At 37.7% G+C, this 24484-nt stretch overlaps 1 protein-coding gene across 4 annotated transcripts in view; it reads left to right on the forward strand.

The window, feature by feature from the left end:
- LOC123514381 (membrane-associated protein Hem-like) overlaps positions 1-24484 on the forward strand; it is a 215930-nt gene that overhangs the window by 138511 nt on the left and 52935 nt on the right. For 3 of the 4 annotated variants that reach the window (XM_045272263.1, XM_045272264.1, XM_045272267.1), the window contains exons 21-23: positions 13119-13139; positions 19615-19699; positions 20348-20436. In XM_045272263.1, the coding sequence (XP_045128198.1) occupies positions 13119-13139; positions 19615-19699; positions 20348-20436 (195 nt within the window). The remainder of the gene's footprint in view (positions 1-13118; positions 13140-19614; positions 19700-20347; positions 20437-24484) is intronic. The other variant, XM_045272265.1, reaches the window with a different exon arrangement.

Genomic DNA, 24484 nt, shown 5'->3' on the forward strand with positions numbered 1-24484 from the left:
AAAATAAGGAAAACTTCAAAACAGCAAGAAATGAATATGCTAAGGTGAGAAAGGAAGAAGAAAAGAACTATGAAAAGGACATTGTCGAAAAATGTAAGGAACAACCAAAATTGTTCTACAGATTCATAAATGGAAAAATAAGACAAAAAGAAACAATAGAAAGGTTAAAAGGAGAAAACGGAATGGTGGAAGACCCAAAAGTATGGCAGAACTGTTAAATAGTAAATTTCATGAGGTCTTTACTAAGGAATCCAAATTTGAAAGACCACAGGGTAATAGAGACTGTCTATATGAAAGAGATTAAAGTAACCAAGCTTGAAATAAAAAGTTGATGACGGAATTGGATGAGGAAAAGGCAATGGGACCGGATGAAGTCTCAGGCAGAATACTGAAAGAATGTAGGAAGAACTAGCAAGTCCAATATACAACATCATAAAATGCTCAATAGAAAATGGAACAGTGCCAGTGGAGTGGAAAAGAGCTGAGGTGGTTCCCATATATAAGAGCGGAAGGAAGGAAGAACCTTTAAATTACAGACCGGTATCACTAACTAGTGTAATATGCAAGATGTGTGAAAAGTAATAAAGAAGCAATGGATTGAGTTTCTTGAAGACAACAAAATATTATCAAATAGCCAATTTGGTTTTAGAAAAGGTCGGTCATGTGTGACAAATTTATTGAGTTTCTACTCTAGAATAGTTGATAAAGTACAAGAGAGAGAGGATGGGTTGACTGTATTTATTTAGATCTAAAAAGGCTTTTGATAAAGTGCCACATGAAAGATTACTATGGAAGTTAGAGGAGAAGGGTGGCTTAAAAGGAAGCACATTGAGATGGATGAAGAATTACTTAAGGGGAGAGAAATAAGGACGATAGTTAAAGATATGAAGTCCAAGTGGAGAACAGTAGACAGCGGAGTGCCACAGGGTCAGTATTGGCACCAATACTTTTTCTCGTATATATAAATGACATGCCAGAGGAGTGAACAGCTACATAAATCTGTTTGCGGACGATGCGAAACTGTGCAGAGTCATTAAACAAAAGAGGATTGTGAAATACTACAGGAAGACTTAAACAAGATCTGGAAATGGAGCAAAAATGGGAGATGGAATTCAATGTGGACAAAAGCCATGTCATGGAAATGGGAAAAAGTGAAAGACGACCAGTGGGAATCTATAAGATGGGAGATGGAGTAGAACTAGAAAAGTAAAAAGGAAAAGGACTTGGGAGTGACAATGGAAGAAAATAATCAACCGGTTAGCCATATTGATAGAATTTTCAGAGAGACGTATAATTTGCTAAGGAATATTGGAGTAGCATTTCACTATATGGACAAGGAAATGATGAAGAAATTGATAAGTACTAAAATAAGACCTAGATTGGAATATGCAGGAGTTGTGTGGACTCCCATAAAAGAAACACATAAGAAAATTAGAGAGACTACAAAAATGGCTACAAGAATGGTTCCAGAATTTAAAGGGATGGCATATGAGGAGAGACTAAAGGCAATGGATCTACCAACCTTGGAGCAGAGAAGAGAGAGGATCTGATACAAGTTTATAAATTGATTAACGGAATGGATGAAGTGGATAATGAGAAACTGATCCTGAGAGAAGAATATGACTTTAGAAGCACAAGATCGCATAGTAAGAAACTAAGGAAGGGACGATGTCTGAGAGATGTTAAAAAATTTAGTTTCCTGCAAAGATGTGTTGAGACTTGGAACAGTTTGAGTGAGGAAGTGGTATCAGCAAAGAGTGTACATAGTTTTAAAGAAAAATTGGATAAGTGTAGATATGGAGACGGGACCACTCGAGCATAAAGCCCAGGCCCTGTAAAACTACAACTAGGTAAATACAACTAGGTAAATACACACACACACACACACACACACACACACACACACACACACACACACACACACACACACACACACACACACACACACACACACAAAACAACAAATTTTCTAAATCTCTCTCTCTCTCTCTCTCTCTCTCTCTCTCTCTCTCTCTCTCTCTCTCTCTTTTTCCTCTTCCTCTCGAAGATAAGCTACATGCGTCCTGCTTGTGTCTAAAATATTAGCTAATGTCACTCTCTCTCTCTCTCTCTCTCTCTCTCTCTCTCTCTCTCTCTCTCTCTCTCTCTCTCTCTCTCTCTCTCAAGAGAGAAGCGTCCACTTTCTCTTGAAGGCGATATAGTGACTAAAAATAGCAGCATAATACACAAAGACGACAAGTATGACAAGCTTGCACGAGTTTCCGTGCTCAAGGAAGGCACTACCACCCGTATATCATACAGGCGGGCTTTTTTTAACATCCGGCGCGAAGGGGTTAATGCAATTATATAAAAATTTTCAACTCGGGCTTCTCCTCTCAGCAAATCTATCTTATTTAAAATACTCCTACAGTTTCTGGAATACACTTTTAAACTATTCTTCGCAGTTACTAAGCTGGTTACTTTTCTAGATTTGACTATTCTTTCATCTCTATGGATCACTGATGTCCCTTCCCTCTCCTGTCTACCAAAAAAAGCGCCGGAGTGCATTTAACTCTCCTTCAAGTGTTCCAGCCAAAACCCGAACACCTTGGCATGATAAATGCACTCCGTCCCTGGCATACAAGGTGTCTTTGCTGTAAAAGAGTTCCCAGTTATCGATGAATGCCCATCCATTGCTCCTGCAGTGATCTGCAAGTCTGCAATTTATTGCAATAGCCCTGGACAGCCATTCACCTCCCAGTCCCTTCCTTGGCAACACACCGCATACCACAGGGGTTACATCCTTATTCCTAATTTTAGCTTCTATACATCTGACATTGTACCAAGTGTGTATACTTTTCTTTAATCTATAAATAGGTACATATTTCTTCACTCCTTGATTATATTTCAATATCAGCAAAAAATTTTCTTAACTTTTCAAAATGTGCTGTTGCATAATTTAATCTCTCTTTTTTGTGGTCATCTCTGCATCTTATCCCATCCTCTTTGTGCATTTCCAGCTCTAATATTACATGATCACATCTTCTCATTGGACTAAGGTATTGTATGATTGGAGGGGGCTCTGGCTTCTTTGTGAATACTAGGTCAAGCAACAGTGGTTCTTCTTCTCCCTTGTACCATGTTGACTCTTCCACCCACTGGTCCATTGCATTAACCATAGTCAACTGCAACACTTTCTTGCTCCACTGTCCAGCATTATCCATTACTTCCATCTCTCTCCAGTTTACTTTTTTAGTTAAAATTTCATACTAATAGTATTCTTTCTTCTCTTCTTATCATATTATCTAAGCTCTTAATCACCTCTCTTTGCATATCCTTATGTTCCTCAGTACCCCATGTATTTGTCTTAGGTGGCATGTATGTAACTATGATTTTCATTTTTTCAATTCCTCTGTTTTGATTGTTACTCCCATTACTTCTACCATACCATCACCATATTGCACATCCTCAACACATACATTATCATGAACCATTATTAGCACTTCTTCCCCTTTTCCTTTCTGTCTCTTGTCCAGCTATTATGTCCCTCTTATTTAAAGTTAACATGGAGCTCCACTTTTAGTTTTGTTTCTACTATGCACATTACATCTGGTCTTTTTTCTTTCAAATAATCTCTACCTCCAACACTGGGTAGCAACCCATTTATAATAGTATAAGTCACTCTTAATTTTATGCCTCTTCCATGACCTCCTCCTTCTTCCATAGATACCACTTCTTTAGTCTCATATCTAGAACCCTCCAATAGAAATTCTTTTTCCGTCCTTTTCTCGTTTTTTTCCTTAGCCTCATTTCTTAGCAATTTCTCCTCTCTCTCTATTCCAGGTTCATATATCTTTTTATCCATATATCCCTAAATTCAGTATCATTGCCCAGCTTCCCTTTTCTTATCATCATTTCCTCCACTGCCACCTGTAATCTCATTCTCACTTTCTTTGGTCTCTTACCCCCTTCACTAAATCTTCCCAACCTAATCACTTCCTCCACTTCCTGGTCCAACTCCTGTGTGTTGTCCTGGACGTGTTTGATAATAGTTTTTGCCAGTTCTCTCTCTTCACGCTCTCATGAACTAGTTTGGATTTTGTTTCCTTCATCCCCAAAACTAAGGAACATATCCTCTTATCCACTCTATCCCTCACTAAATCTTCTTTCTCCTTTATTACTTATATAACAGTGTCCTTTGTCTTTTCCTGAATTTTATTCCTTACTACTACTTCTTCCTTATTTTCTGAAAATTTTACTTTTTCCTTTTCCTTTACCTGTTTCTTTGCATTTCGTAATTCCTCCAGTTTGCTTTCACCCATTCCATTCTCTGCTTTGTCCTCCCCATCCTGTACTTGTTTCTGTTGGCTCCTTAAGGAGTCTTTGTAGTTGCAGCATGTAGCCTTTAGTATATTATTTTGTTTCTTTATCTCCCACATCTCCTCCTTCATGTCTTGATTTATTTCTCTTACTTTTTCACATTCCTCTAATCTCACTTTTAGTTCAGTGTTTTCTTTTATCAATTTGTTTTGTTTTTCCATCATACTTAACATCACCTCCTTCATGTATTTTATCTCCCTTTCCACATTTATCAGCCTCCTCATATTGCCTCTTTCCACTCTAAATCCAGAAAAATCCTTGTCTGTATTATCATCACTCAGTCTTCTCAGGTTAACAGGTGTTTTGATAAACTTCTAGTTTTCAAAACATGGCATTTGTTTTGGCCCCATAGGTTTGGCTGCACCACCTATCTTCGCCTCTCTCCATTTTTCCATTCTATACAGTATCAAAATCTAATTTATTTTGGAGACAGGGGAAACCTATGGTCCCTTACTTTCCTGTAGTAGGGGGTCTAGGTCAAGCTTCAACGCCTGCTGAAGTGCTTCCCCTGGGAGCTGTTTTTGCATGTCTTGTCGGTACAGCAGCACTCACGTCTGTTTATTTACCTACTTGTATTGTACAGGGTTCGAGTGAGGCTCATAGTGTCCTGTCTCCATATCTCCATTTATCAAATTTTTCATTAAAGTTATGCTTATTATGTACTGTAACAACTTCATTATCCAATGTATTCCATTTTTTCACCGATCTGTGTGGAAAACTGTATTTTCCAATATCCTTCACACACTGCCTCATCCTGATCTTCTTTTCATGCCCCCTTGTCCTTCCAATTTCTTCTGTTAACAGCATCAGGTCTTCTTTGTCTATCTTTTCAATATTATTTACTATCTTATACATTGTTATTAGGTTCCCACATTCTCTTCTATCTTGTAAGGTTGGCAGCCCCGTTTCCTTCAGTCGTTCTTCATATGTGAGGTCCTTTAATTCCGGCAGTATCTTTGTAGCAATCTTCTGTATCCTTTCCCATTTTCTGATAAACTTTTTAGAGCTTGGAAACCATACTACTGCTGCATATTCCAGCCTTGGACATATCATGCTTGTGATGTTTTTTTTTCATCATATCTTTATCCATGTAATGAAATGCCACTCTTATATTAGTCAACATTTTATATGATAGTCCAAATATCTTGCTTATGTGTTTTTTTGGGCTCAGATTTTCCTGTATGATCACTCCCAGATCTTTTTCCTCTTTAGTCTTCATTATTTGTTCCTCTCCTATCAAATAGTTCCATACTGGTCTTCTCTTACTCTTTCCTAGTTCCATTATGTGACATTTCTTGGCATTAAACTCCAATTTCCACTTCCTGCTCCACTCATAGATCTTGTTTATATCTTCCTGCAACAGCAGACAGTCCTCTCTAGTTTTGATAACTCTTAGCAGCTTTGCATCATCAGTGAATAGATTTATATAACTGTTTATCCCAATGTGAATGTGTGTGTGTGTGTGTGTATGTATTTATCTAGTTGTAGTTTTACAGGGCCTAGACTTTACGCTCCTGTGGCCCCGTCTCCATATCTACACTTATCCAACTTTTCTTTAAAACTATGCACACTCGTTGCTGACGCCACTTCTTCACTCGAACTGTTCCACGTCTCAAACTATATTTTTTAACATCCCTCAAACATCTTCCCTTCCTCAATTTTTTACTATGCAATCTTGTGCTTCGAATGTCATATTCCTTTCTCAGGATCAGTTTCTCATTATCCACTTGATCCATTCCATTAATCAATTTATAAACTTGTATCAGATCCTCTCTCTCCCTTCTCTGTTCTAGGGTTGGTAGATCCATAGCCTTTAGTCTCTCCTCATATGTCATCCCTTCAAGTTCTGGAACCATTCTTGTAGCCATGTTTTGTAGTCTCTCCAACTTCCTTATGTGTTTCTTTTTGTGGGGGTTCCACACAACTCTTGCATATTCCAATCTGGGTCTTATTATAGTACTTATCAATTTCTTCATCATTTCTTTGTCCATGTAGTGATACGCTATTCCAATATTCCTTAGCAAATTATGTCTCTCTGAAAATTCTATCAATATGGCTTACCAGTTAATTGTTTTCTTCCATCGTCACTCCCAAGTCCTTTTCCTTTTTTACTTTCTCCAGTTCTACTCCATCTCCCATCTTATAGACTCCCACTGGTCATCTTTCACTCTTTCCTATTTCCATGACATGGCTTTTGTCCACATTGAATTCCATCTCCCACTTCTTACTCCATTTCCAGATCTTATTTACGTCTTCCTGCAGTATTTCACAATCCTCTTTTTGCTTTATAACTCTGCACAGTTTCGTATCATCTGCAAACAGATTTATATAACTGTTCACTCCCTCTGGCATATCATTTATATATATGAGAAAAAGTATTGGCACCAATACTGACCCATGTGGCACTCCGCTCTCTACTGCTCTCCAGTTGGACTTCATATCTTTAACTACTGTTCTTATTTCTCTCCCCTTCAAATAATTTTCTATCCATCTAAATGTTCTTCCCTTTAAGCCACCCCTCTCCTCTAACTTCCACAGTAATCTTACATGTGGCACTTTATCAAATGCCTTTTTTAAATCCAAATAAATACAGTCAACCCATCCCTCTCTCTCTTGTACTCTATCAACTATTCTAGTGTAGAAACTCAGTAAATTTGTTACACATGACCCATCTTTTCTAAAACCAAATTGGCTATTTGATAATCATTTGTTGTCTTCAAGGAACTCGATCCATCGTTTCTTTATTACTCTCTCACACATCTTGCATATTACTCTAATTAGTGATACCAGTCTGTAATTTAAAGGTTCTTCCTTCCTTCCTTTCTTATATATGGGAACCACCTCAGCTCTTTTCCATTCTACTGGTACTGTTCCATTTTCTATTGAGCATTTTATGATGTTGTATATAGGACTTGCTAGTTCTTCCCTACATTCTTTCAGTATTTTGCCTGAGACTTCATCCGGTCCCATTGCCTCCTCTTCGTCCAGTTCCTTCATCATCTCTTTTATTTCTAACTTGGTTACTTTAATCTCTTTCATATAGACGGTCTTTCTATTACCCTGTGGCCTTTCAAATTTGGATTCCTCAGTAAAGACCTCCTGAAATTTACTATTTAACAGTTCTGCCATACTTTCTGGGTCTTCCACCATCCCGTACTCTCCTTTTAACCTTTCTATTGTCTCTTTTTTGCCTTATTTTTCCATTTATGAATCTGTAGAAGTATTTTGGTTGCTTCTTACATTTGTGTGTGTGTGTGTGTGTGTGTGTGTGTGTGTGTGTGTGTGTGTGTATTTACCTATTTGTATTTACCTATTTATGTATTACAGGGCCTGAGCTAAGCTCTCTGTGTCCTGTCTTCTTGTCCATTCCTGTCATATCTCTCTTTCATCTGATTGACACACACTGCATCAACGACATCACTGCTCAGTTTATTCCACTTATCAATGCTACGATGCGGGAAACTGTATTTTCTCACGTCATTTAGACAGATGTCTTTTATTAACTTTTTTCCATGTCCTCGGAGATGATTACTTGTGGTCACCTTTATCAACTCTCTGTCCAGTATGTCAATCTTGCTCACCAATTTATACATAGTTATCATGTCTCTTCTTGTTCTTCTCTCTTCTAATGTGGTCAGCCCCAGCTTCCTCAGTCTTTCCTCATAGTCTAACTCCCTGAGTTCTGGTACCATCCTTGTTGCCAGCCTCTGTACCCTTTCTACCTTCTTCACATTTTTCTTCATATGCGGTGACCAGACACAAGCTGCATATTCTAACTGGGGTCTTATTAAGGTACATAATATCTTCATCATTCCTTCATCTAGGTAGTGGAATGCAAGGCCAATATTTTGAAGTATGTTATATGTTTTCAAAAAAATTTTGTTAATGTGTTTCTCCGGTGACAAAGTGTTTTGCACGGTTACTCCTAAGTCTTTTTCCTCATTGGTCTCTTTAATTTTCTCATCACCCAGCCTGTAATCCCAGTTTGGTCTGTATTTACTTTTTTCCATTTTCATAACATGGGTCTTGTCTATATTAAATTCCATCTGCCACTCCTTACTCCACTCATATATTTTATCAAGATCTTCCTGTAACTAGTTACAATCTTCCACATTCTTTACTCTCCTCATAATTTTAGTATCGTCCGCAAACATGTTCATGTAACGGTCAAATCCTACTGGCATATCATTAACATAAATAAAAAAAATGATGGGACCAATCACTGACCCTTGTGGAACTCCACTGGTTACCTTCTTCCACTCGGACTTCCTTCCTCTCACCACTGTTCTCATTTCTCTTCCCACTAAGTAATTTTCCATCCATTTTGCTAGTATCATTTACTCCTCCAATCTTCTAGTTTCCACATCAGTCTATTGTGTGGTACTTTATCAAAGGCCTTTCTCAAGTCCAGGTAGATAGCATCCACCCATCCCTCTCTATGTTGTAGTATGTCAGTCACTCTTGAATAAAAACATAATAAATTGGATACGCACGATCTTCCTTTTCTGAAACCAAACTGTCTTTCACTCAGAATGTTTTCACTTTCTAGATACTCACTCCACTTAGCTTTAATTACTTCTTCACATACCTTGCACAATATACTAGTTAACGATACTGGTCTATAATTTAGTGGTTCCATCCTACTACCATTCTTATATATAGGCACAATGTCAGCTCTTTTCCACTCTTTCAGGACTAATCCTGTTCGTATGGAGGTTTCCACAATATCAAATACGGGGTTCAACAATTGATCCTTACATTCATTTAGCAACCTCCCAGATATGCCATCAGGCCCCATTGATTTATTAATATCCAGATTGCTTATAATTTTCCATACATCTTTCTTAGTAACCATGATGTCCTGCATTTGCTTTATTTCCGTAGGTCTTCCTCCCATAAAATGCTCCTCCTTTGTAAACACTTTGCAAAAGTTGTTGTTCAAAATTTCAGCTATATCTCCAGCATCCTCATATACTTCTTCCCATTTTTACTTTTCTATTGCCTCCTTATATTTAGTTTTCCATTTATGAATTTGTAAAACATTTTGGGTCACTATCACAGTTTTCCACCACCCTCTGTTCATATTCCTTCTGTGCTGTTCTCCTTACTTCAACATATCTATTCCTTGCTGTTTTGTAAACTTCTCTTGATAATACATCACTGTTTTTCTTAAGTTTCTTCCATGCCTTTTCTTTGTTCTTTTTTGCTTCTTCACAATTTCTATTAAACCACTGTTTATTATTTAAAGTCCTCTTTCTGTAATATGGCACAAACTTTTTCACAACAGAGTTATACAAATCCATAAATTTATCATATTTCAATTGCATATCCCTTTCCTGGTATACCACGGACCAGTCAATTTCATTAAAGAACTCCCTTATATGGTTATAATTTGCCCTAATATAATTTAATTTTTCCTCTCTGCGTTCCACAATCTTATTCGTGCTTAATTCCGTATCCAGCTCAAAGCTTAGGACATCATGATCACTTCTTCCCAAGGGACATTTATGTTCAATTTCCTCTTTTAGAGAGATGCCCCTGGTAAATACCAGATCCAACCTTGCTGCAACATCTTGTCCCCTGCACCTTGTTGGTGATCTCACCCACTGTGTCATCAAGTTATTTGTTGCTACCTTTAACAATTTCTCTGCCCACTCACCACCGTTCACCATTTCGTAGTCTTCCCACACTATTTCTTTACAATTAAAGTCTCCGACTATCATCACTCTATCCTTTCTGATGAGTTCTTGCTTCATTCTGTCTAGAGTATTTCTCTTCACCATTTGGTACTGTTCATATTCCCAAGCACTGGTTCTGGGTGGTATGTATACTGTTATAATATTAATGTCCCTCATGCCATCTGTTATAAGCATACTTATCACTTCCTCATTTCTCTTACTATAGTTCACTGCCTTCACTATCAGATCTTCCTTAGTAAAATCCATTATACCACCACCACCTTTATTTTTTCTATCATTTCTCCATACTTTGTAGTGTTTTACAACAAACCAGTCTAGCTTTATTTCTGGCCTTAGCTTTGTTTCCACTACACACATTATGTCCGGTTCATTATTTCTTAGGTAATCCATACATTCTAGCCTCTTAGACAGAAATCCATCTATATTCATGTAAGTCACTTGTATTCCATTCCTAGTCTCTTTCTTCCATGTAATGTCTATTCCGCCTGTTTTATCCACCACTTCTTTAGCCTCCCATTTCTTATCCTCCAAAAAAACTTGGTCTTTTCCTCCTCTGTTCTTTCGTCATTCCTCTTTTTCACTTCAGTTACAAGCTCTTTCATTTTCATTTGCTCATCCTGTGACATATTTCTTCTTATATAAATTGTTTTGGTTTCCTCCGAGTCCTTAAGTTTCCAAGCCTTCCTCAACAAGGCCTCAGCTGCCACCTGAGACTTTAATTTCAATTTTAATGGTCTTCTTGCCTTCCTCAAAAGCTCCCAATCTCACACTTTCTTCTACCTCAACATATAGGTCCTCTTCCTCCACAGAGATCTTATTCAGTAAAGACTTAATCGTGTCATTTTCCTTATTCCTCCTATCCTGCCAGTTTCTGTTAGTTTCCTCCCTCAATCCTGTTATGATCACACATTATTTCTTTTCAGCAATATCTCTCACCACATACTCATTTTCCTTCAGTGCCTTTACCATTTCACTCTGCATAATCATTTTATTTTCCTCTTCCTGCTTTTTCACTATCTCCCTAAAAGACCTTTGTACCTCCTGATGTTCATGGTTCACTTCTTTCATCCTAGCATCAATTAGATTAAGGCATTCCTCCTTCCTCAAGTCCCCTTCGAATATTTTCATCTCCATTTCTATGAGTTTAGCCTTCATCTCTGTGTGTGATTCACTGTTTGATCTGCTGCAGTCTCTGACGAGACAGCCAGACGTTACCCTACAGAACGAGCTCAGAGCTCATTATTTCCGATCTTCAGATAGGCCTGAGACCAGGCACACACCACACACCACACACCGAGACAACAAGGTCACAACTTCTCGATTTACATCCCGTACCTACTCACTGCTAGGTGAACAGGGGCTACACGTGAAAGGAGACACACCCAAATATCTCCACCCGGCCGGGGAATCGAACTCCGGTCCTCTGGCTTGTGAAGCCAGCGCTCTAACCACTGAGCTACCGGGCGTGTGTGTGTGTGTGTGTGTGTGTGTGTGTGTGTGTGTGTGTGTGTGTGTGTGTGTGTGTGTGTGTCGAGAATGTAAAAGAGAGAGAGAGAGAGAGAGAGAGAGGGACAAGGGATATTTTTTTTACATCTGGAGATGGTAAGAGGTGAGATATGCACCCAGTAGAGCAGGTTTGAAAGATTGTTTCTTCAAAGCAATAATGACAATAATATTGACAATAGTAATACTAATAATGAGAAAATGTTATTACAATATACCTTTGTTATTGAACTGACACAATTATCAGAAACTCTTTCTATTTCTTTCCATTCTTTCCTTGCTCTTTCCCTCCAAGCATAGCCCATCTGTAAATAATGGTACATTTAAAAAAGTCTCGTGAATGTCATGCCTATTTTGTACTACTGCCATGTCTCTTGCAATAAAACAGATGTAAAGATCAAAGCTCTGTAACAAAACAGGAGAAATGAATATCAGAACTTGCAAAGTAACTGACAGAGATGATTATGTGATTTGCAAGAAATGTTGTTTACAGGATAAAGCATCAAAGAGGATGAGAGGCTGATAGGCTAAAGAAACAATCCTTCAGTGCTGCTTGGTAGATGCTCACCAGATTCAAGGCTACTATGCCACAAATGGAGATTTGGAAGATTTCTAAGCTGATGTTAGATGAAAGTTCTATATGTGAGGTCCCACTTGTAATTTGTTGTGGAAAACAACTATCTACCATTGAAAAATTATAACAAACAAATTTTGATGGATTATCTTCTTGATTTAGTTGGAAATATATAGAATATTGCACCTCCTGTAATTTTCAGCTAAGGTAAATGTTACATTAAATGATATTGTTGTTCTGTAGTCCATAGAATGAATCCATAACATAAACTTATGATTTGTTCAGTTTCTCTCTCTCTCTCTCTCTCTCTCTCTCTCTCTCTCTCTCTCTCTCTCTCTCTCTCTCAATAAAAGTGAATTGGAAGTCTGAAGTGTGGAACATCTCTTGGCTAAGATTCTTTCTAGAAATATTCAGTTCTAAATTCAGTCATGGTGTCACATGGAATCTGTCTCTGCTTCCTAATAACATGTGCTTGATAACATATGAGTTAGTAATAATAAGGCTTACACCCATTGAATGTAAAACACCCAAGCATTCTTGCTTCTAAATACTCATATGAATTATATAAATTTCTTGATATTAAAGATATCAAGAAAAGTATGCTGTATATATACTATGTTTATTTATTTATTTATTTATTTTTTATTTATTTTTTTATTTTTTTTTACTGAGCTTAATATTTGAAAGCTTTATATTACTGTAAGATATAAGCTTTATGAAAATCACATGCATTTAGTTTTGCTAAATAATCCTTTGATGGAACAGTCATAAGGCTCAGGTGGCAGTAGTAATAGATTTCCTCAGACCATTGAAATGATTTTATCCCACAACCTAATGTTGACACAGCTTGAGCCAAGTATGTTCTGACTCCATCTAAGTTTCATATAGCTTTTAAATTATCATTCTTGGAACAGTGAAAAGTGACTACAGCAGGATACTAATACCCTCTTCCTTCCATGGGATGCGGGGTTGGTCATATGCAGATTGAGAACATTAAGCTCCAGGTTAGCAGAGTGAGTTATTTTAGCATGCCTGGGAGACCCTGATGATGGTGCTGATGGTGGTGGTGTGGGGTGGTGATGATGGTGGTGGTGGTAGCTAAGTTTGATCAAATGGTAAAATACTGACTGGTTACATTGCTTACTATGGCTTACAGTGGTGGGTAGTTGGCTCCTTTAAAGTTTTTTTTTCAAGATTAAAGTATCATGCATTTTGCTGTTTTTCAATTTTAGAATGTAATCATAGAGAAGATATTGTGTATTTTCTTTCATGCCATGTGAAGCTCAAAGGTGATACATTGACTTACTTGGAGCTTTTTACCCATCTCTGTTGTTTTCTTACAATGTCAGCCATTTTACTAATGCTGTGAGAATAGGCTTCTCCCTTTTAGATTACTAACATTTTACAGTATACATATGTGTGAAGAAAAGGGCTTAATTTAATTGTATGTTCTATTCTGAAGTTCCATCTTTGTGTGTGTGTGTGTGTGTGTGTGTGTGTGTGTGTGTGTGTGTGTGTGTGTGTGTGTGTGTGTGTTTACCTAGTTGTAGTTTTACAGGGCCTGGGCTTTATGCTTATGTGGCCTTGTCTCCATATCTACACTTATCCAATTTTTCTTTAAAACTATGCACACTCGTTGCTGACACCACTTCCTCACTCAAACTGTTCCAAGTCTCAACACATCTTTATGGAAACTATATTTTTAACATCTCTCAGACATCTTCCCTTCCTCAGTTTCTTACTATGCGATCTTGTGCTTCTAGTGTCATATTCTTCTCTCAGGATTAGTTTCTCATTATCCACTTGATCCATTCCATTAATCAATTTATAAACTTGTATCAGATCCTCTCTCTCCCTTCTTTGTTCCGGGGTTGGTAGATCCATAGCTTTTAGTCTCTCCTCATATGTCATCCCTTTAAATTCTGGAACCATTCTTGTAGCCATTTTTTGTAGTCTCTCCAATTTCTTTATGTGTTTCACTATTTGATCTGCTGCAGTCTCTGACGAGACAGCCAGAGGTTACCCTACGGAGCGAGCTCAGAGCTCATTATTTCCGATCTTTGGATAGGCCTGAGACCAGGCACACACCACACACCGGGACAACAAGGTCACAACTCCACGATTTACATCCTGTACCTACTCACTGCCAGGTGAACAGGGGCTGCACGTGAAAGGAGACACACCCAAATATCTCCACTCGGCCGGGGAATCGAACCCCGGTCCTCTGGCTTGTGAAGCCAGCGCTTTAACCTCTGAACTACTCGGTGTGTGTGTGTGTATTTACCTAGTTGTATTTACCTAGTTGTAGTTTTACAGGGCCTGGGCTTTATGCTCGTGTGGTCCCGTCTCCATATCTACACTTATCCAATTTTTCTTTAAAACTATGTACACTCTTTGCTGGTACCACTTCCTCACTCAAACTGTTCCAAGTCTCAACACATCTTTATGGAAACTAAATTTTTAACATCTCTCAGACATCGTCCCTTCCTTAGTTTCTTACTATGCGATCTTGTGCTTCTAAAGTCATATTCTTCTCTCAGGATCAGTTTCTCATTATCCACTTCATCCATTCCATTAATCAATTTATAAACTTGTATCAGATCCCTCTCTCTTCTCTGCTCCAAGGTTGGTAGATCCATTGCCTTTAGTCTCTCCTCATATGCCATCCCTTTAAATTCTGGAACCATTCTTGTAGCCATTTTTGTAGTCTCTCTAATTTTCTTATGTGTTTCTTTTATGGGGAGTCCACACAACTCCTGCATATTCCAATCTAGGTCTTATTTTAGTACTTATCAATTTCTTCATCATTTCCTTGTCCATATAGTGAAATGCTACTCCAATATTCCTTAGCAAATTATACGTCTCTCTGAAAATTCTATCAATATGGCTAACTGGTTGATTATTTTCTTCCATTGTCACTCCCAAGTCCTTTTCCTTTTTTACTTTTTCTAGTTCTACTCCATCTCCCATCTTATAGATTCCCACTGGTCGTCTTTCACTTTTTCCCATTTCCATGACATGACTTTTGTCCACATTGAATTCCATCTCCCATTTTTTGCTCCATTTCCAGATCTTGTTTAAGTCTTCCTGTAGTATTTCACAATCCTCTTTTGTTTAATGACTCTGCACAGTTTCGCATCTTCCAAAACAGATTTATGTAGCTGTTCACTCCTCTGGCATTTCATTTATATATACGAGAAAAAGTATTGGTGCCAATACTGACCCCTGTGGCACTCCGCTGTCTACTGTTCTCCACTTGGACTTCATATCTTTAACTATCGTCCTTATTTCTCCCCCTTAAGTAATTCTTCATCCATCTCAATGTGCTTCCTTTTAAGCCACCCTTCTCCTCTAACTTCCATAGTAATCTTTCATGTGGCACTTTATCAAAAGCCTTTTTTAGATCTAAATAAATACAGTCAACCCATCCCTCTCTCTCTTGTACTTTATCAACTATTCTAGAGTAGAAACTCAATAAATTTGTCACACATGACCGAACTTTTCTAAAACCAAATTGGCTATTTGATAATATTTTGTTGTCTTCAAGAAACTCGATCCATTGCTTCTTTATTACTTTTTCACACATCTTGCATATTACACTAGTTAGTGATACCTGCCTGTAATTTAAAGGTTCTTCCTTCCGCTCTTATATATGGGAACCACCTCAGCTCTTTTCCACTCCACTGGCACTGTTCCATTTTCTATTGAGCATTTTATGATGTTGTATATTGGACTTGCTAGTTCTTCCCTACATTCTTTCAGTATTCTGCCTGAGACTTCATCCGGTCCCATTGCCTTTTCCTCATCCAATTCCGTCATCAACTTTTTTATTTCAAGCTTGGTTACTTTAATCTCTCTATTACCCTGTGGTCTTTCAAATTTGGATTCCTTAGTAAAGACCTCATGAAATTTACTATTTAACAGTTCTGCCATACTTTTTGGGTCTTCCACCATTCCGTTTTCTCCTTTTAACCTTTCTATTGTTTCTTTTTGTCTTATTTTTCCATTTATGAATCTGTAGAACAATTTTGGTTGTTCCTTACATTTTTCGACAATGTCCTTTTCATAGTTCTTTTCTTCTTCCTTTCTCACCTTAGCATATTCATTTCTTGCTGTTTTGAAGTTTTCCTTATTTTCTGGATTTCTGTTTCTTCTCCACCTTTTCCATGCTCCATCACGTTTCTCCTTTGCCCTAGCACATCTTGCATTAAACCAATCTTTCTTTCCTTCTTCTTTAGGTCTATATTTCGAACATATTCCTGACCCCAGTTTTGTATATTTCCAAAATAAGTTATATTTCTCTTGAACCGTTAATGAGTTTTCCATCTCCTCCCAGTTTACGTTTTAAAATAGTTCTTGAGATTCTCAATATCAGCCTTTCTGTAATTTAATCGGTCTCCTTTGTATGATTCATCTCTATCTTCCTTTCCTTCTTCTATATCCATCTCTAATATTACATGGTCACTCTTTCCCAATGGGCACTTGTATCTTATATCATCGTTAATTGGTATATCCCTTGTAAAACTAGGTCTAATCATGCCGGCTCATCGCTTTCCTCTGAATCTTGTGTTTTCCTTTACTCTTTGGACCATCAAATTATCTATCATTAGGTTCAGGAATCTATCTCCCAGGCATCTTCCCCATACCACTTTCATAATTTTCCCAGTCTACCTCCTTACAGTTGAAATCTCCTACCAATATCACTTTTCTCCTTTCCTTAATGATTCTTGTAAGACTCCTTATTGTGTCATCTATCATGTCTCTATATTCTTGGTTAGTCCATGAGTTTGTTTTGGTGGCACATATGTTCCAATGATTGTTAACTCCTTTTGTTAATATGCATCTTAACATACAGTATTTCTGATTTTCCTTCCCAAACTCCACTTGATTTACCACTATCTCCTTCCTTAACATCATCATGACTCCTCCTCCTCCTTTACCCACTCTGTCTCTCCTCCATATATTATACCTTTTATCTATGTCTATTTTATTGCCTCATTTAACTTTGTTTCCACCAGGCATACAATATCTGGTTCTTCTTTCTTTATGTAATCTCTTAATTCTAATTTACTAGATAAAATCCCATCTATGTTTGTATACATCATTTTTAATCTCTTGTTCTTATCATTTTTAGTTAAACTTGCTCCATTCTTTTCTCTCTTTCTCTTTTATATACCATTTCCTTATCCTGTCTCCTATAATTCTCCAAAAAAAATGTGTGTGTGTGTGTGTGTGTGTGTGTGTGTGTGTGTGTGTGTGTGTGTGTGTGTGTGTGTGTGTATTTACCTAGTTGTATTTACCTAGTTGTAGTTTTACAGTGCCTGGGCTTTACGCTTGTGTGGCCCCGTCTCCATATCTACACTTATCCAATTTTTCTTTAAAGCTATGCACACTCTTTGCTGACACCACTTCCTCACTCAAACTGTTCCAAGTCTCAACACATCTTTGTGGGAAACTATAATTTTTAACATCTCTCAGACATCTTCCCTTCCTCAGTTTTTCTTCTCTCAGAATCAGTTTTTCATCATCCACTTGATCCATTCCGTTAATCAATTTATAAACTTGTATCAGATCCCCTCTCTCTATTCTCTGTTCCAGGGTTGGTAGATCCATAGCTTTTAGTCTCCTGATATGTCATCCCTTTAAATTCTGGAACCATTCTTGTAGCCATTTTTTATAGTCTCTCCAACTTCCTTATGTGTTTCTTTTTATGGGGGAGTCCACACAACTCCTGCATATTCCATCTGGGTCTTATTATAGTACTTATCAATTTCTTCATTGTTTCTTTGTCCATGTAGTGAAATGCTAATCCAATATTCCTTAGCAAATTATGTCTCTCTGAAAATTCTATCAATATGGCTTACCGGTTGATTGTTTTCTTCCATTGTCACTCCCAAGTCCTTTTCCTTTTTTACTTTTTCTAGTTTTACTCCATCTCCCATCTTATAGATTCCCACTGGTCGTCTTTCACTCTTTGCTATTTCCATGACATGGCTTTTGTCCACATTGAATTCCATCTCCCATTTTTTATTCCATTTCCAGATCTTGTTTAAGTCTTCCTGCAGTATTTCACAATCCTCTTTTTGCTTTATAACTCTGCACAGTTTTGCATTGTCCGCAAACAGATTTATGTAGCTGTTGTGTGTGTGTGTGTGTGTGTGTGTGTGTGTGTGTGTGTGTGTGTGTGTGTGTGTGTGCGTGCGTGCGTGCGTGCGTGCGTGTGTACACCTACAATATAAATATCTTATTTATTCACATATCTTAAGCCCCAATATTTAATAACGACCTCACTTCTGCTTCCATCAGTTGGATAATGAGATGAAGGTAATCTTTAACATCATGTAATGTGTTTTCAAGCTCCTTCATTTGGTGTTTAACTGTGCAGAACGTATATCACCATTACCCTTCAGGAGTGGTTTCCATGTACCCCATTCATAGCAACTTAAGAATAATGAGTTCCTTTATCCCTAAGAGGTAAGACTGAGAGTGAAACATGTAGGAAAACACAGAAAATGTATCAGACCATCCATCTGCTAAGTCCCCTTCTTCCAGCAGTAAGGAACTCATCTGCCATCCAACATAATTAATTACTCATATTTTACATTCCCTTAAATATATTTCCATACGTGTTTTATAATGTTGCATTTGATTTCTGGATATTTTGCTTCTTAACAGTTTGGTGTCCTTAGCTTGCACAAAGGTGTCTCAATAATACATAACACTGTAAACATTCATTCTCTTTACATGACCTATATTCCCTATTCCATGTCTACAGGGTTAGGAATACTTGTGTAAGGAAGATCTACTAACAGAATGGATTTACTTAATGTCTTATTAATTCCTCAAGTTTTGCAGCAGCCTCAGTACTTGGCTGTGTTTCTGTCTGCCTCTGTATCCTGAAGTAAATTTACAGAAGATTTACTGCTTTCTGTTGAACCATAACCTTGTTCTCAAATTTCAAAGCCTATAGAGGAGCATCTAATCTAAAAATGTGGATGTAGTAAAAGTTATAATTGAGAGTTTTCTTGTCTGATGAAACTGCATGTCATATTGATTATAGAGTTTTGAAGTACATTTAAACTATTACTGTCCACTTTAGATTACATGACTCCCTAACATACTTATTGCTATGGTAAGCCCTTGTTCTGTGTATTAGTAAAATTTGTGGCACTTCAAAATTAAGACTGAGTTATCCGTCTTGTTATCACCGTTATGTTTTTACAGGTATTTATTTGAATTACTGTTTATAGAAAATATAAAATTTAAATTCACAATGAGGTTGTAGCACCATATGATTAATATTGATTAAGCTTCTTGACATGTGACTTTTACTAGTACTGTATATTTACCACAAAGTTGTTTTTTTAGTAACTAGAAAATATACAGGTATTCTTTAGTGAAAGCAAAGAAACTATTTATGTCAGGGATCATAAAAACCTAATTTCTGAATGAAATACTAATTACTCAATTCCATTTTAGCTTGTGAATGAATTGTCATCAGCTGCTGGACACCCTTGTGATGTTGACCCTGCACTTGTCAATGTACTGAGATCACACAAAAATGGTATGTAATCATCTATGTTATGTATGGTTAATATTTTCAGTTATGGTTGTTGTAAAGACAGTCTCAGTTATTTATTTATTTTTTTTTTATCCAAGTTTATGCAATAACTGCTGTATGGAATAGAAGGAAAAATATTGAAAAAAGATGGTGACATGAGTGCTCAGGTATATTATAAGAGGCAAGCTAACCAGTGAGAAGTTTGAGAAATAGACTTTAGCTTAAGAATGTCATTAAACTAGAGCAGGCTGTGTACTGGTTTGGCTATATACTGGTTGGAAGGATGAAATTGACAGGGTGAAACCTATTAGATATTTTTAAATAGAAGCTAGTGTGGAGGCTAACTGGGCAGATAGAAAAAATGTAAAATGAACCCTTGAGTAAGAACCCAGAAAGAATGAGAAATAACATAAAACTCTGTATTTGGTGCATTACACTAAAGTTATAAAGAAAATTGATACACATGAAGACAGAAGGTCCTGATTTATGTGGCTCGTTAACAAAAGATTTTTTTTTTTTTTTTTTTTTTTTTTTTTACCAAAATAATGGATCAATTTCATTATTTCCCTTCACATTACAAAAATTTAAATCATCATGTAGTTTAGTCAAGGAGCTCTGCATGCATTATCTCATCTGTTGTCATCTTTACAGAAGTACCAGAAGAAGAATTTATCATCACATGTTTGTTGATGGTGTTTGTTGCTGTATCCATTCCCAAGCTGGCACGGTATGATAATACGGTAAGTGCTTTAACTGTAGCATTATGCGGTTATTTAATGGACTAAACCTTATCTAAGTACAGTATGAACCAAATCATTTTTAGTGCATGCAGTTATTTTATTCATAGTAGTTCACTGTGGTGTTATTATCATTAATCCATACAGTGTTTAGCATATACAGTTGAGACTGAATACTCAAACTTAATTCATTCCAAATGGCTATTCAAGTATCAAAAACTTCGACTACCAATACAGGCAACCCCCGCTTAATGAAGGTTCACACAACGAAATTTCACTGCAACGAAGGTTTCATTTTACTACCATCTGCTTGTTTAACGAACATCAAACTCGCTTTAACGAAGTTTTATCCAGGTAATTTTTTTCAAGTTTGAAACACCCGCCGTATCATGCAAGCCAACAGGCTTTTGAATACACCAGTGCCTCGTAGACAACACACACACCACTCACTCCCCCTGTTCAAAACAATAACAGCGTCAACAGCAGCTCGTCTTCCCTCACTCAACTTACCACCAAAACGCCCTGCAATGTCGCCTAGCGTTGCTAAGAAGACCAGGAAGTCTCTTACTCTCGAAGTGAAGCTATTATTCATGGACACAAGAAAGGCCAGAAAACTAATAGCTTTGCTCGCCACCATCTTGACTCCATCTACTGTCTCTACTATTTTCAAGTCAGCAGACTCTATTAAGAAGGCTGGTGAGATCATATCTTCCTTGCAAGCTAAAAGAACCACCTGAACTCGTGACTGTACAAAGGTTAAAATGGAAAGCCTTGTGGAAATGTGGTACATAAGTTTTGTATGTGATACAATGATGCGCCCTTTCTTTACATTCCACAGGTTGCCGGTTAGTGTCTTTCCCGTTTCACTCTCCCTCCCTTCATAAATTTAAGATCATCAACATTATAAAGTTGCGTACATACATACATTAGTGTACATTTTAATGACTTAATTTAAACTGCCTAAATGTTTAACTTCTCAATTTTCACTTTCATTAAACCTTTCACTGTACTATGATGCACTCGCTTTGTTTACTCTCAATGGAAGTTCAAGTCAGGGGTTAAACTTGTTATAATCGGTTCGCTTAACGAAATTTCGCTTAACTAAGGGTGTTTTAGGAACGTAACCCCTTCGTTAAGCTGGGGTTGCCTGTACCTATAAATCAGGTAATTTGCTTTAACTTCAGCAAAACCTTAACCCTTATGTTCCGGCGATCGTATATGAACGATTGCATCAGTGCGTCCGTAACGACGGCGATCATTCCCGTAATCAAAAATTTTCGTGTCTCATGTTTGAGCTCCACGCGCGGTTTCTCAAGTCAGATGGCAAGTGGAAGTATCTGGCTTCTTTTTCCACCCATAGTGTTGCCACTAGCTCTGTATATTTAGGGGTAACGAAGCTATTCTCCCATTCTGAGATCGACACGTGTCAACCCCAGCGACCTGCCGTGTTAAAAGCACCGTGATAAGAGCGAAGGGACGTCTCAGTTCATAACTCACTATGGAACAAGACAGGTCATTTTTATTTAGCAGTGCTTCTGAGCCTGACTACAGTGACAGTAATTATGAGGAAGAAACTGAAGAAAGCGAAGGCAGCAGTAGTGAAGACTCGGAAAATGATTCAGAGGATCCACCTGTTTTCTCAGAACAGAGAGAAGACAGAGATAGTGGTGATGGAGAACAGACTCCAAACATCGTATTGAGAACCCAAAGTGGCTCACGGAGATGCAGGCGTGCCTTTCGTGTTCTGGGAAGACGATCAAGGGAGCGTGTGTGTGTGTGTGTGTGTGTGTGTGTATTTACCTAATTGTATTTACCTAATTGTAACATACGGGAAAGGAGCTATGCTCGTACTGTCCCGTCTCCATATTTACTAATGTCCAGCTTTTTCTTAAAATCATGAATATTCCTTGCGTTGACCACTTCCACATCTAAACTATTCCATGCTTCCACCCTTCTATGAGGGAAGCTATATTTTTTCACATCTCTCCTATAAGTGGCCATTTTAGTTTTTCCCATGCCCTCTCGACACTCTTTCATTCCACATACACAGATCTTCCCTATCCATTTTTTCCATGCCAATCATCTCTCTGTATATTGCTATCAGGTCTCCCCTTTCTCTTCTGTTTTCCAGGGTCGGAAGTTGCATTCTGTTCAGTCTGTCTTCATAAGTCAAATCTCTTAAGTCAGGCACCATTTTGTTGCAGCCCTCTGTACTTTCTCTAGTTTCCTTATGTGTTTCTTTAAGTTCGAGCCCACTGTATTGTTGCATATTCAAGCCTTGGTCTTATCATTGCAGTAATTATTTTCTTCATCATTTCTTCATCTAAATATCTGACGCCACTCTTATGTTCCTCAATAAGTTCAATACTTCTCCAATTATTTTGTTTATATGTCTCTCTGGCAATAGGTCATTGGTAATTGTCACCCCAAGGTCTTTTTCTTCATGACTGGTTTTATGTCTTCATTTCCTATCTTGTACATACTCCTGATTCTTCTTTCACTCTTGCCAAACTCTAATTTCTTGCATTTTGTCGTGTTGAACTCCATTTGCCATGTACAGCTCCATTTCCATATTCTGTCCAAGTCTTCCTGGAGTAGTTCGCAATCTTTGTCACATCTCACTTTTCTTAACAATTTTGCATCGTCTGCAAATAGGCTCACATAACTGGACACCCCATCCACCATGTCATTTATGTAGACCGCAAACATTACTGGTGCCAACACTGATCCCTGTGGAACTCCACTCTCCACCAAGCCCCATTCTGATGGTCTGTCCTTAATTATTGTTCTCATTTCTCTTCCTACCAAAAGTCTTCCATCCATTTTAGTAAACTGCCATGCACTCCTCCTACCATTTCAAGTTTCCAGATCAGTCTCCGTGTGGTACCTTATCAAAGGCCTTTTTAAATCCAGATATATTCCATCAGCCCAACCATCTCTTTCCTGTATTACATCTATCACCCTCGAATAGTAACATATCAGGTTTGTCGTGCATGAACGCCCTTTTCTAAAACCAAATTGACACTCACAAAGTATGTCATTTTTCTCCAAGAAGTCTGTCCATCTATTCTTCACCACCCTCTCACACATCTTAGCTACCACACTTGTAAGTGACACTGGTCTATAGTTCAATGGGTCTCTCTTGTTACCTGATTTATAAATTGGGACAATGTTAGCTCTTTTCCAGTCTTGGGGCACTACACCTTCCCTTAATGAGGCATCAATTACTTCACAAACTTTTTCTGCCAGTTGCTCCTGCATTCTCTTAAAATCCATCCTGATACCCCATCAGGTCCCACAGCTTTTCTCACTTCTAAACTCCCCATCATATTCTTGATCTCCTCCACAGTTACTTGAAACTCCTTCATAATCCCTTTCTGTTCCATTACCAGTGGTTTGTCAAAAGCAGTCTCCTTTGTGAATACCTTCCGAAAGCATCCATTCATAGCCTCTGCCATTTCCCTGGGATCCTCACTGCAAACTCCATTTACTTCTAAACTTTCAATACTTTCTCTATTTTTGATGTTGTTGTTCACATGTCTGTAAAAAAGCCTTGGTTGGTCTTTACATTTATCAATTATATCCTTTTCTTGTTTCTTTCTTTCTTCTCTTCTAATCAACACATATTCATTTCTTGCTCTTTTGTAACTTTCCCACTGCTTAATCCGTCTTTTCCTTCTCCACCTCTTCCATGCATCCTCTTTTCTTGTTCTAGCCTTTTCACATCTATCGTTAAACCAGTCCTGCTTTCCAACTTCTCTATGTTGTCTTATTGGTACAAATTTTTCTCACCTTCTTTGTATATTTTTATAAATTCCTTCCACTTTTCATTTGCTCCTTAGCACTCTTGAATTTCATCCAATTTGTCTCTTGAAAGAATTTCTTTAGGTTTCCAAAATCTGTCTTGGCATAATTCCATCTTCCCACTTTATATTCTTCATTTCTTCTAGATTTCTCTTCATCTATCACCTTGAACTCCAAAACTGCATGATCACTCTTTGCTAAAGGGCACTCCACCCTCATCTCCTCAATGACCATTGGCTCTGTACTA

Source organism: Portunus trituberculatus, chromosome 37, assembly GCF_017591435.1.
Source record: "Portunus trituberculatus isolate SZX2019 chromosome 37, ASM1759143v1, whole genome shotgun sequence".
NCBI lineage: Eukaryota > Metazoa > Arthropoda > Malacostraca > Decapoda > Portunidae > Portunus > Portunus trituberculatus.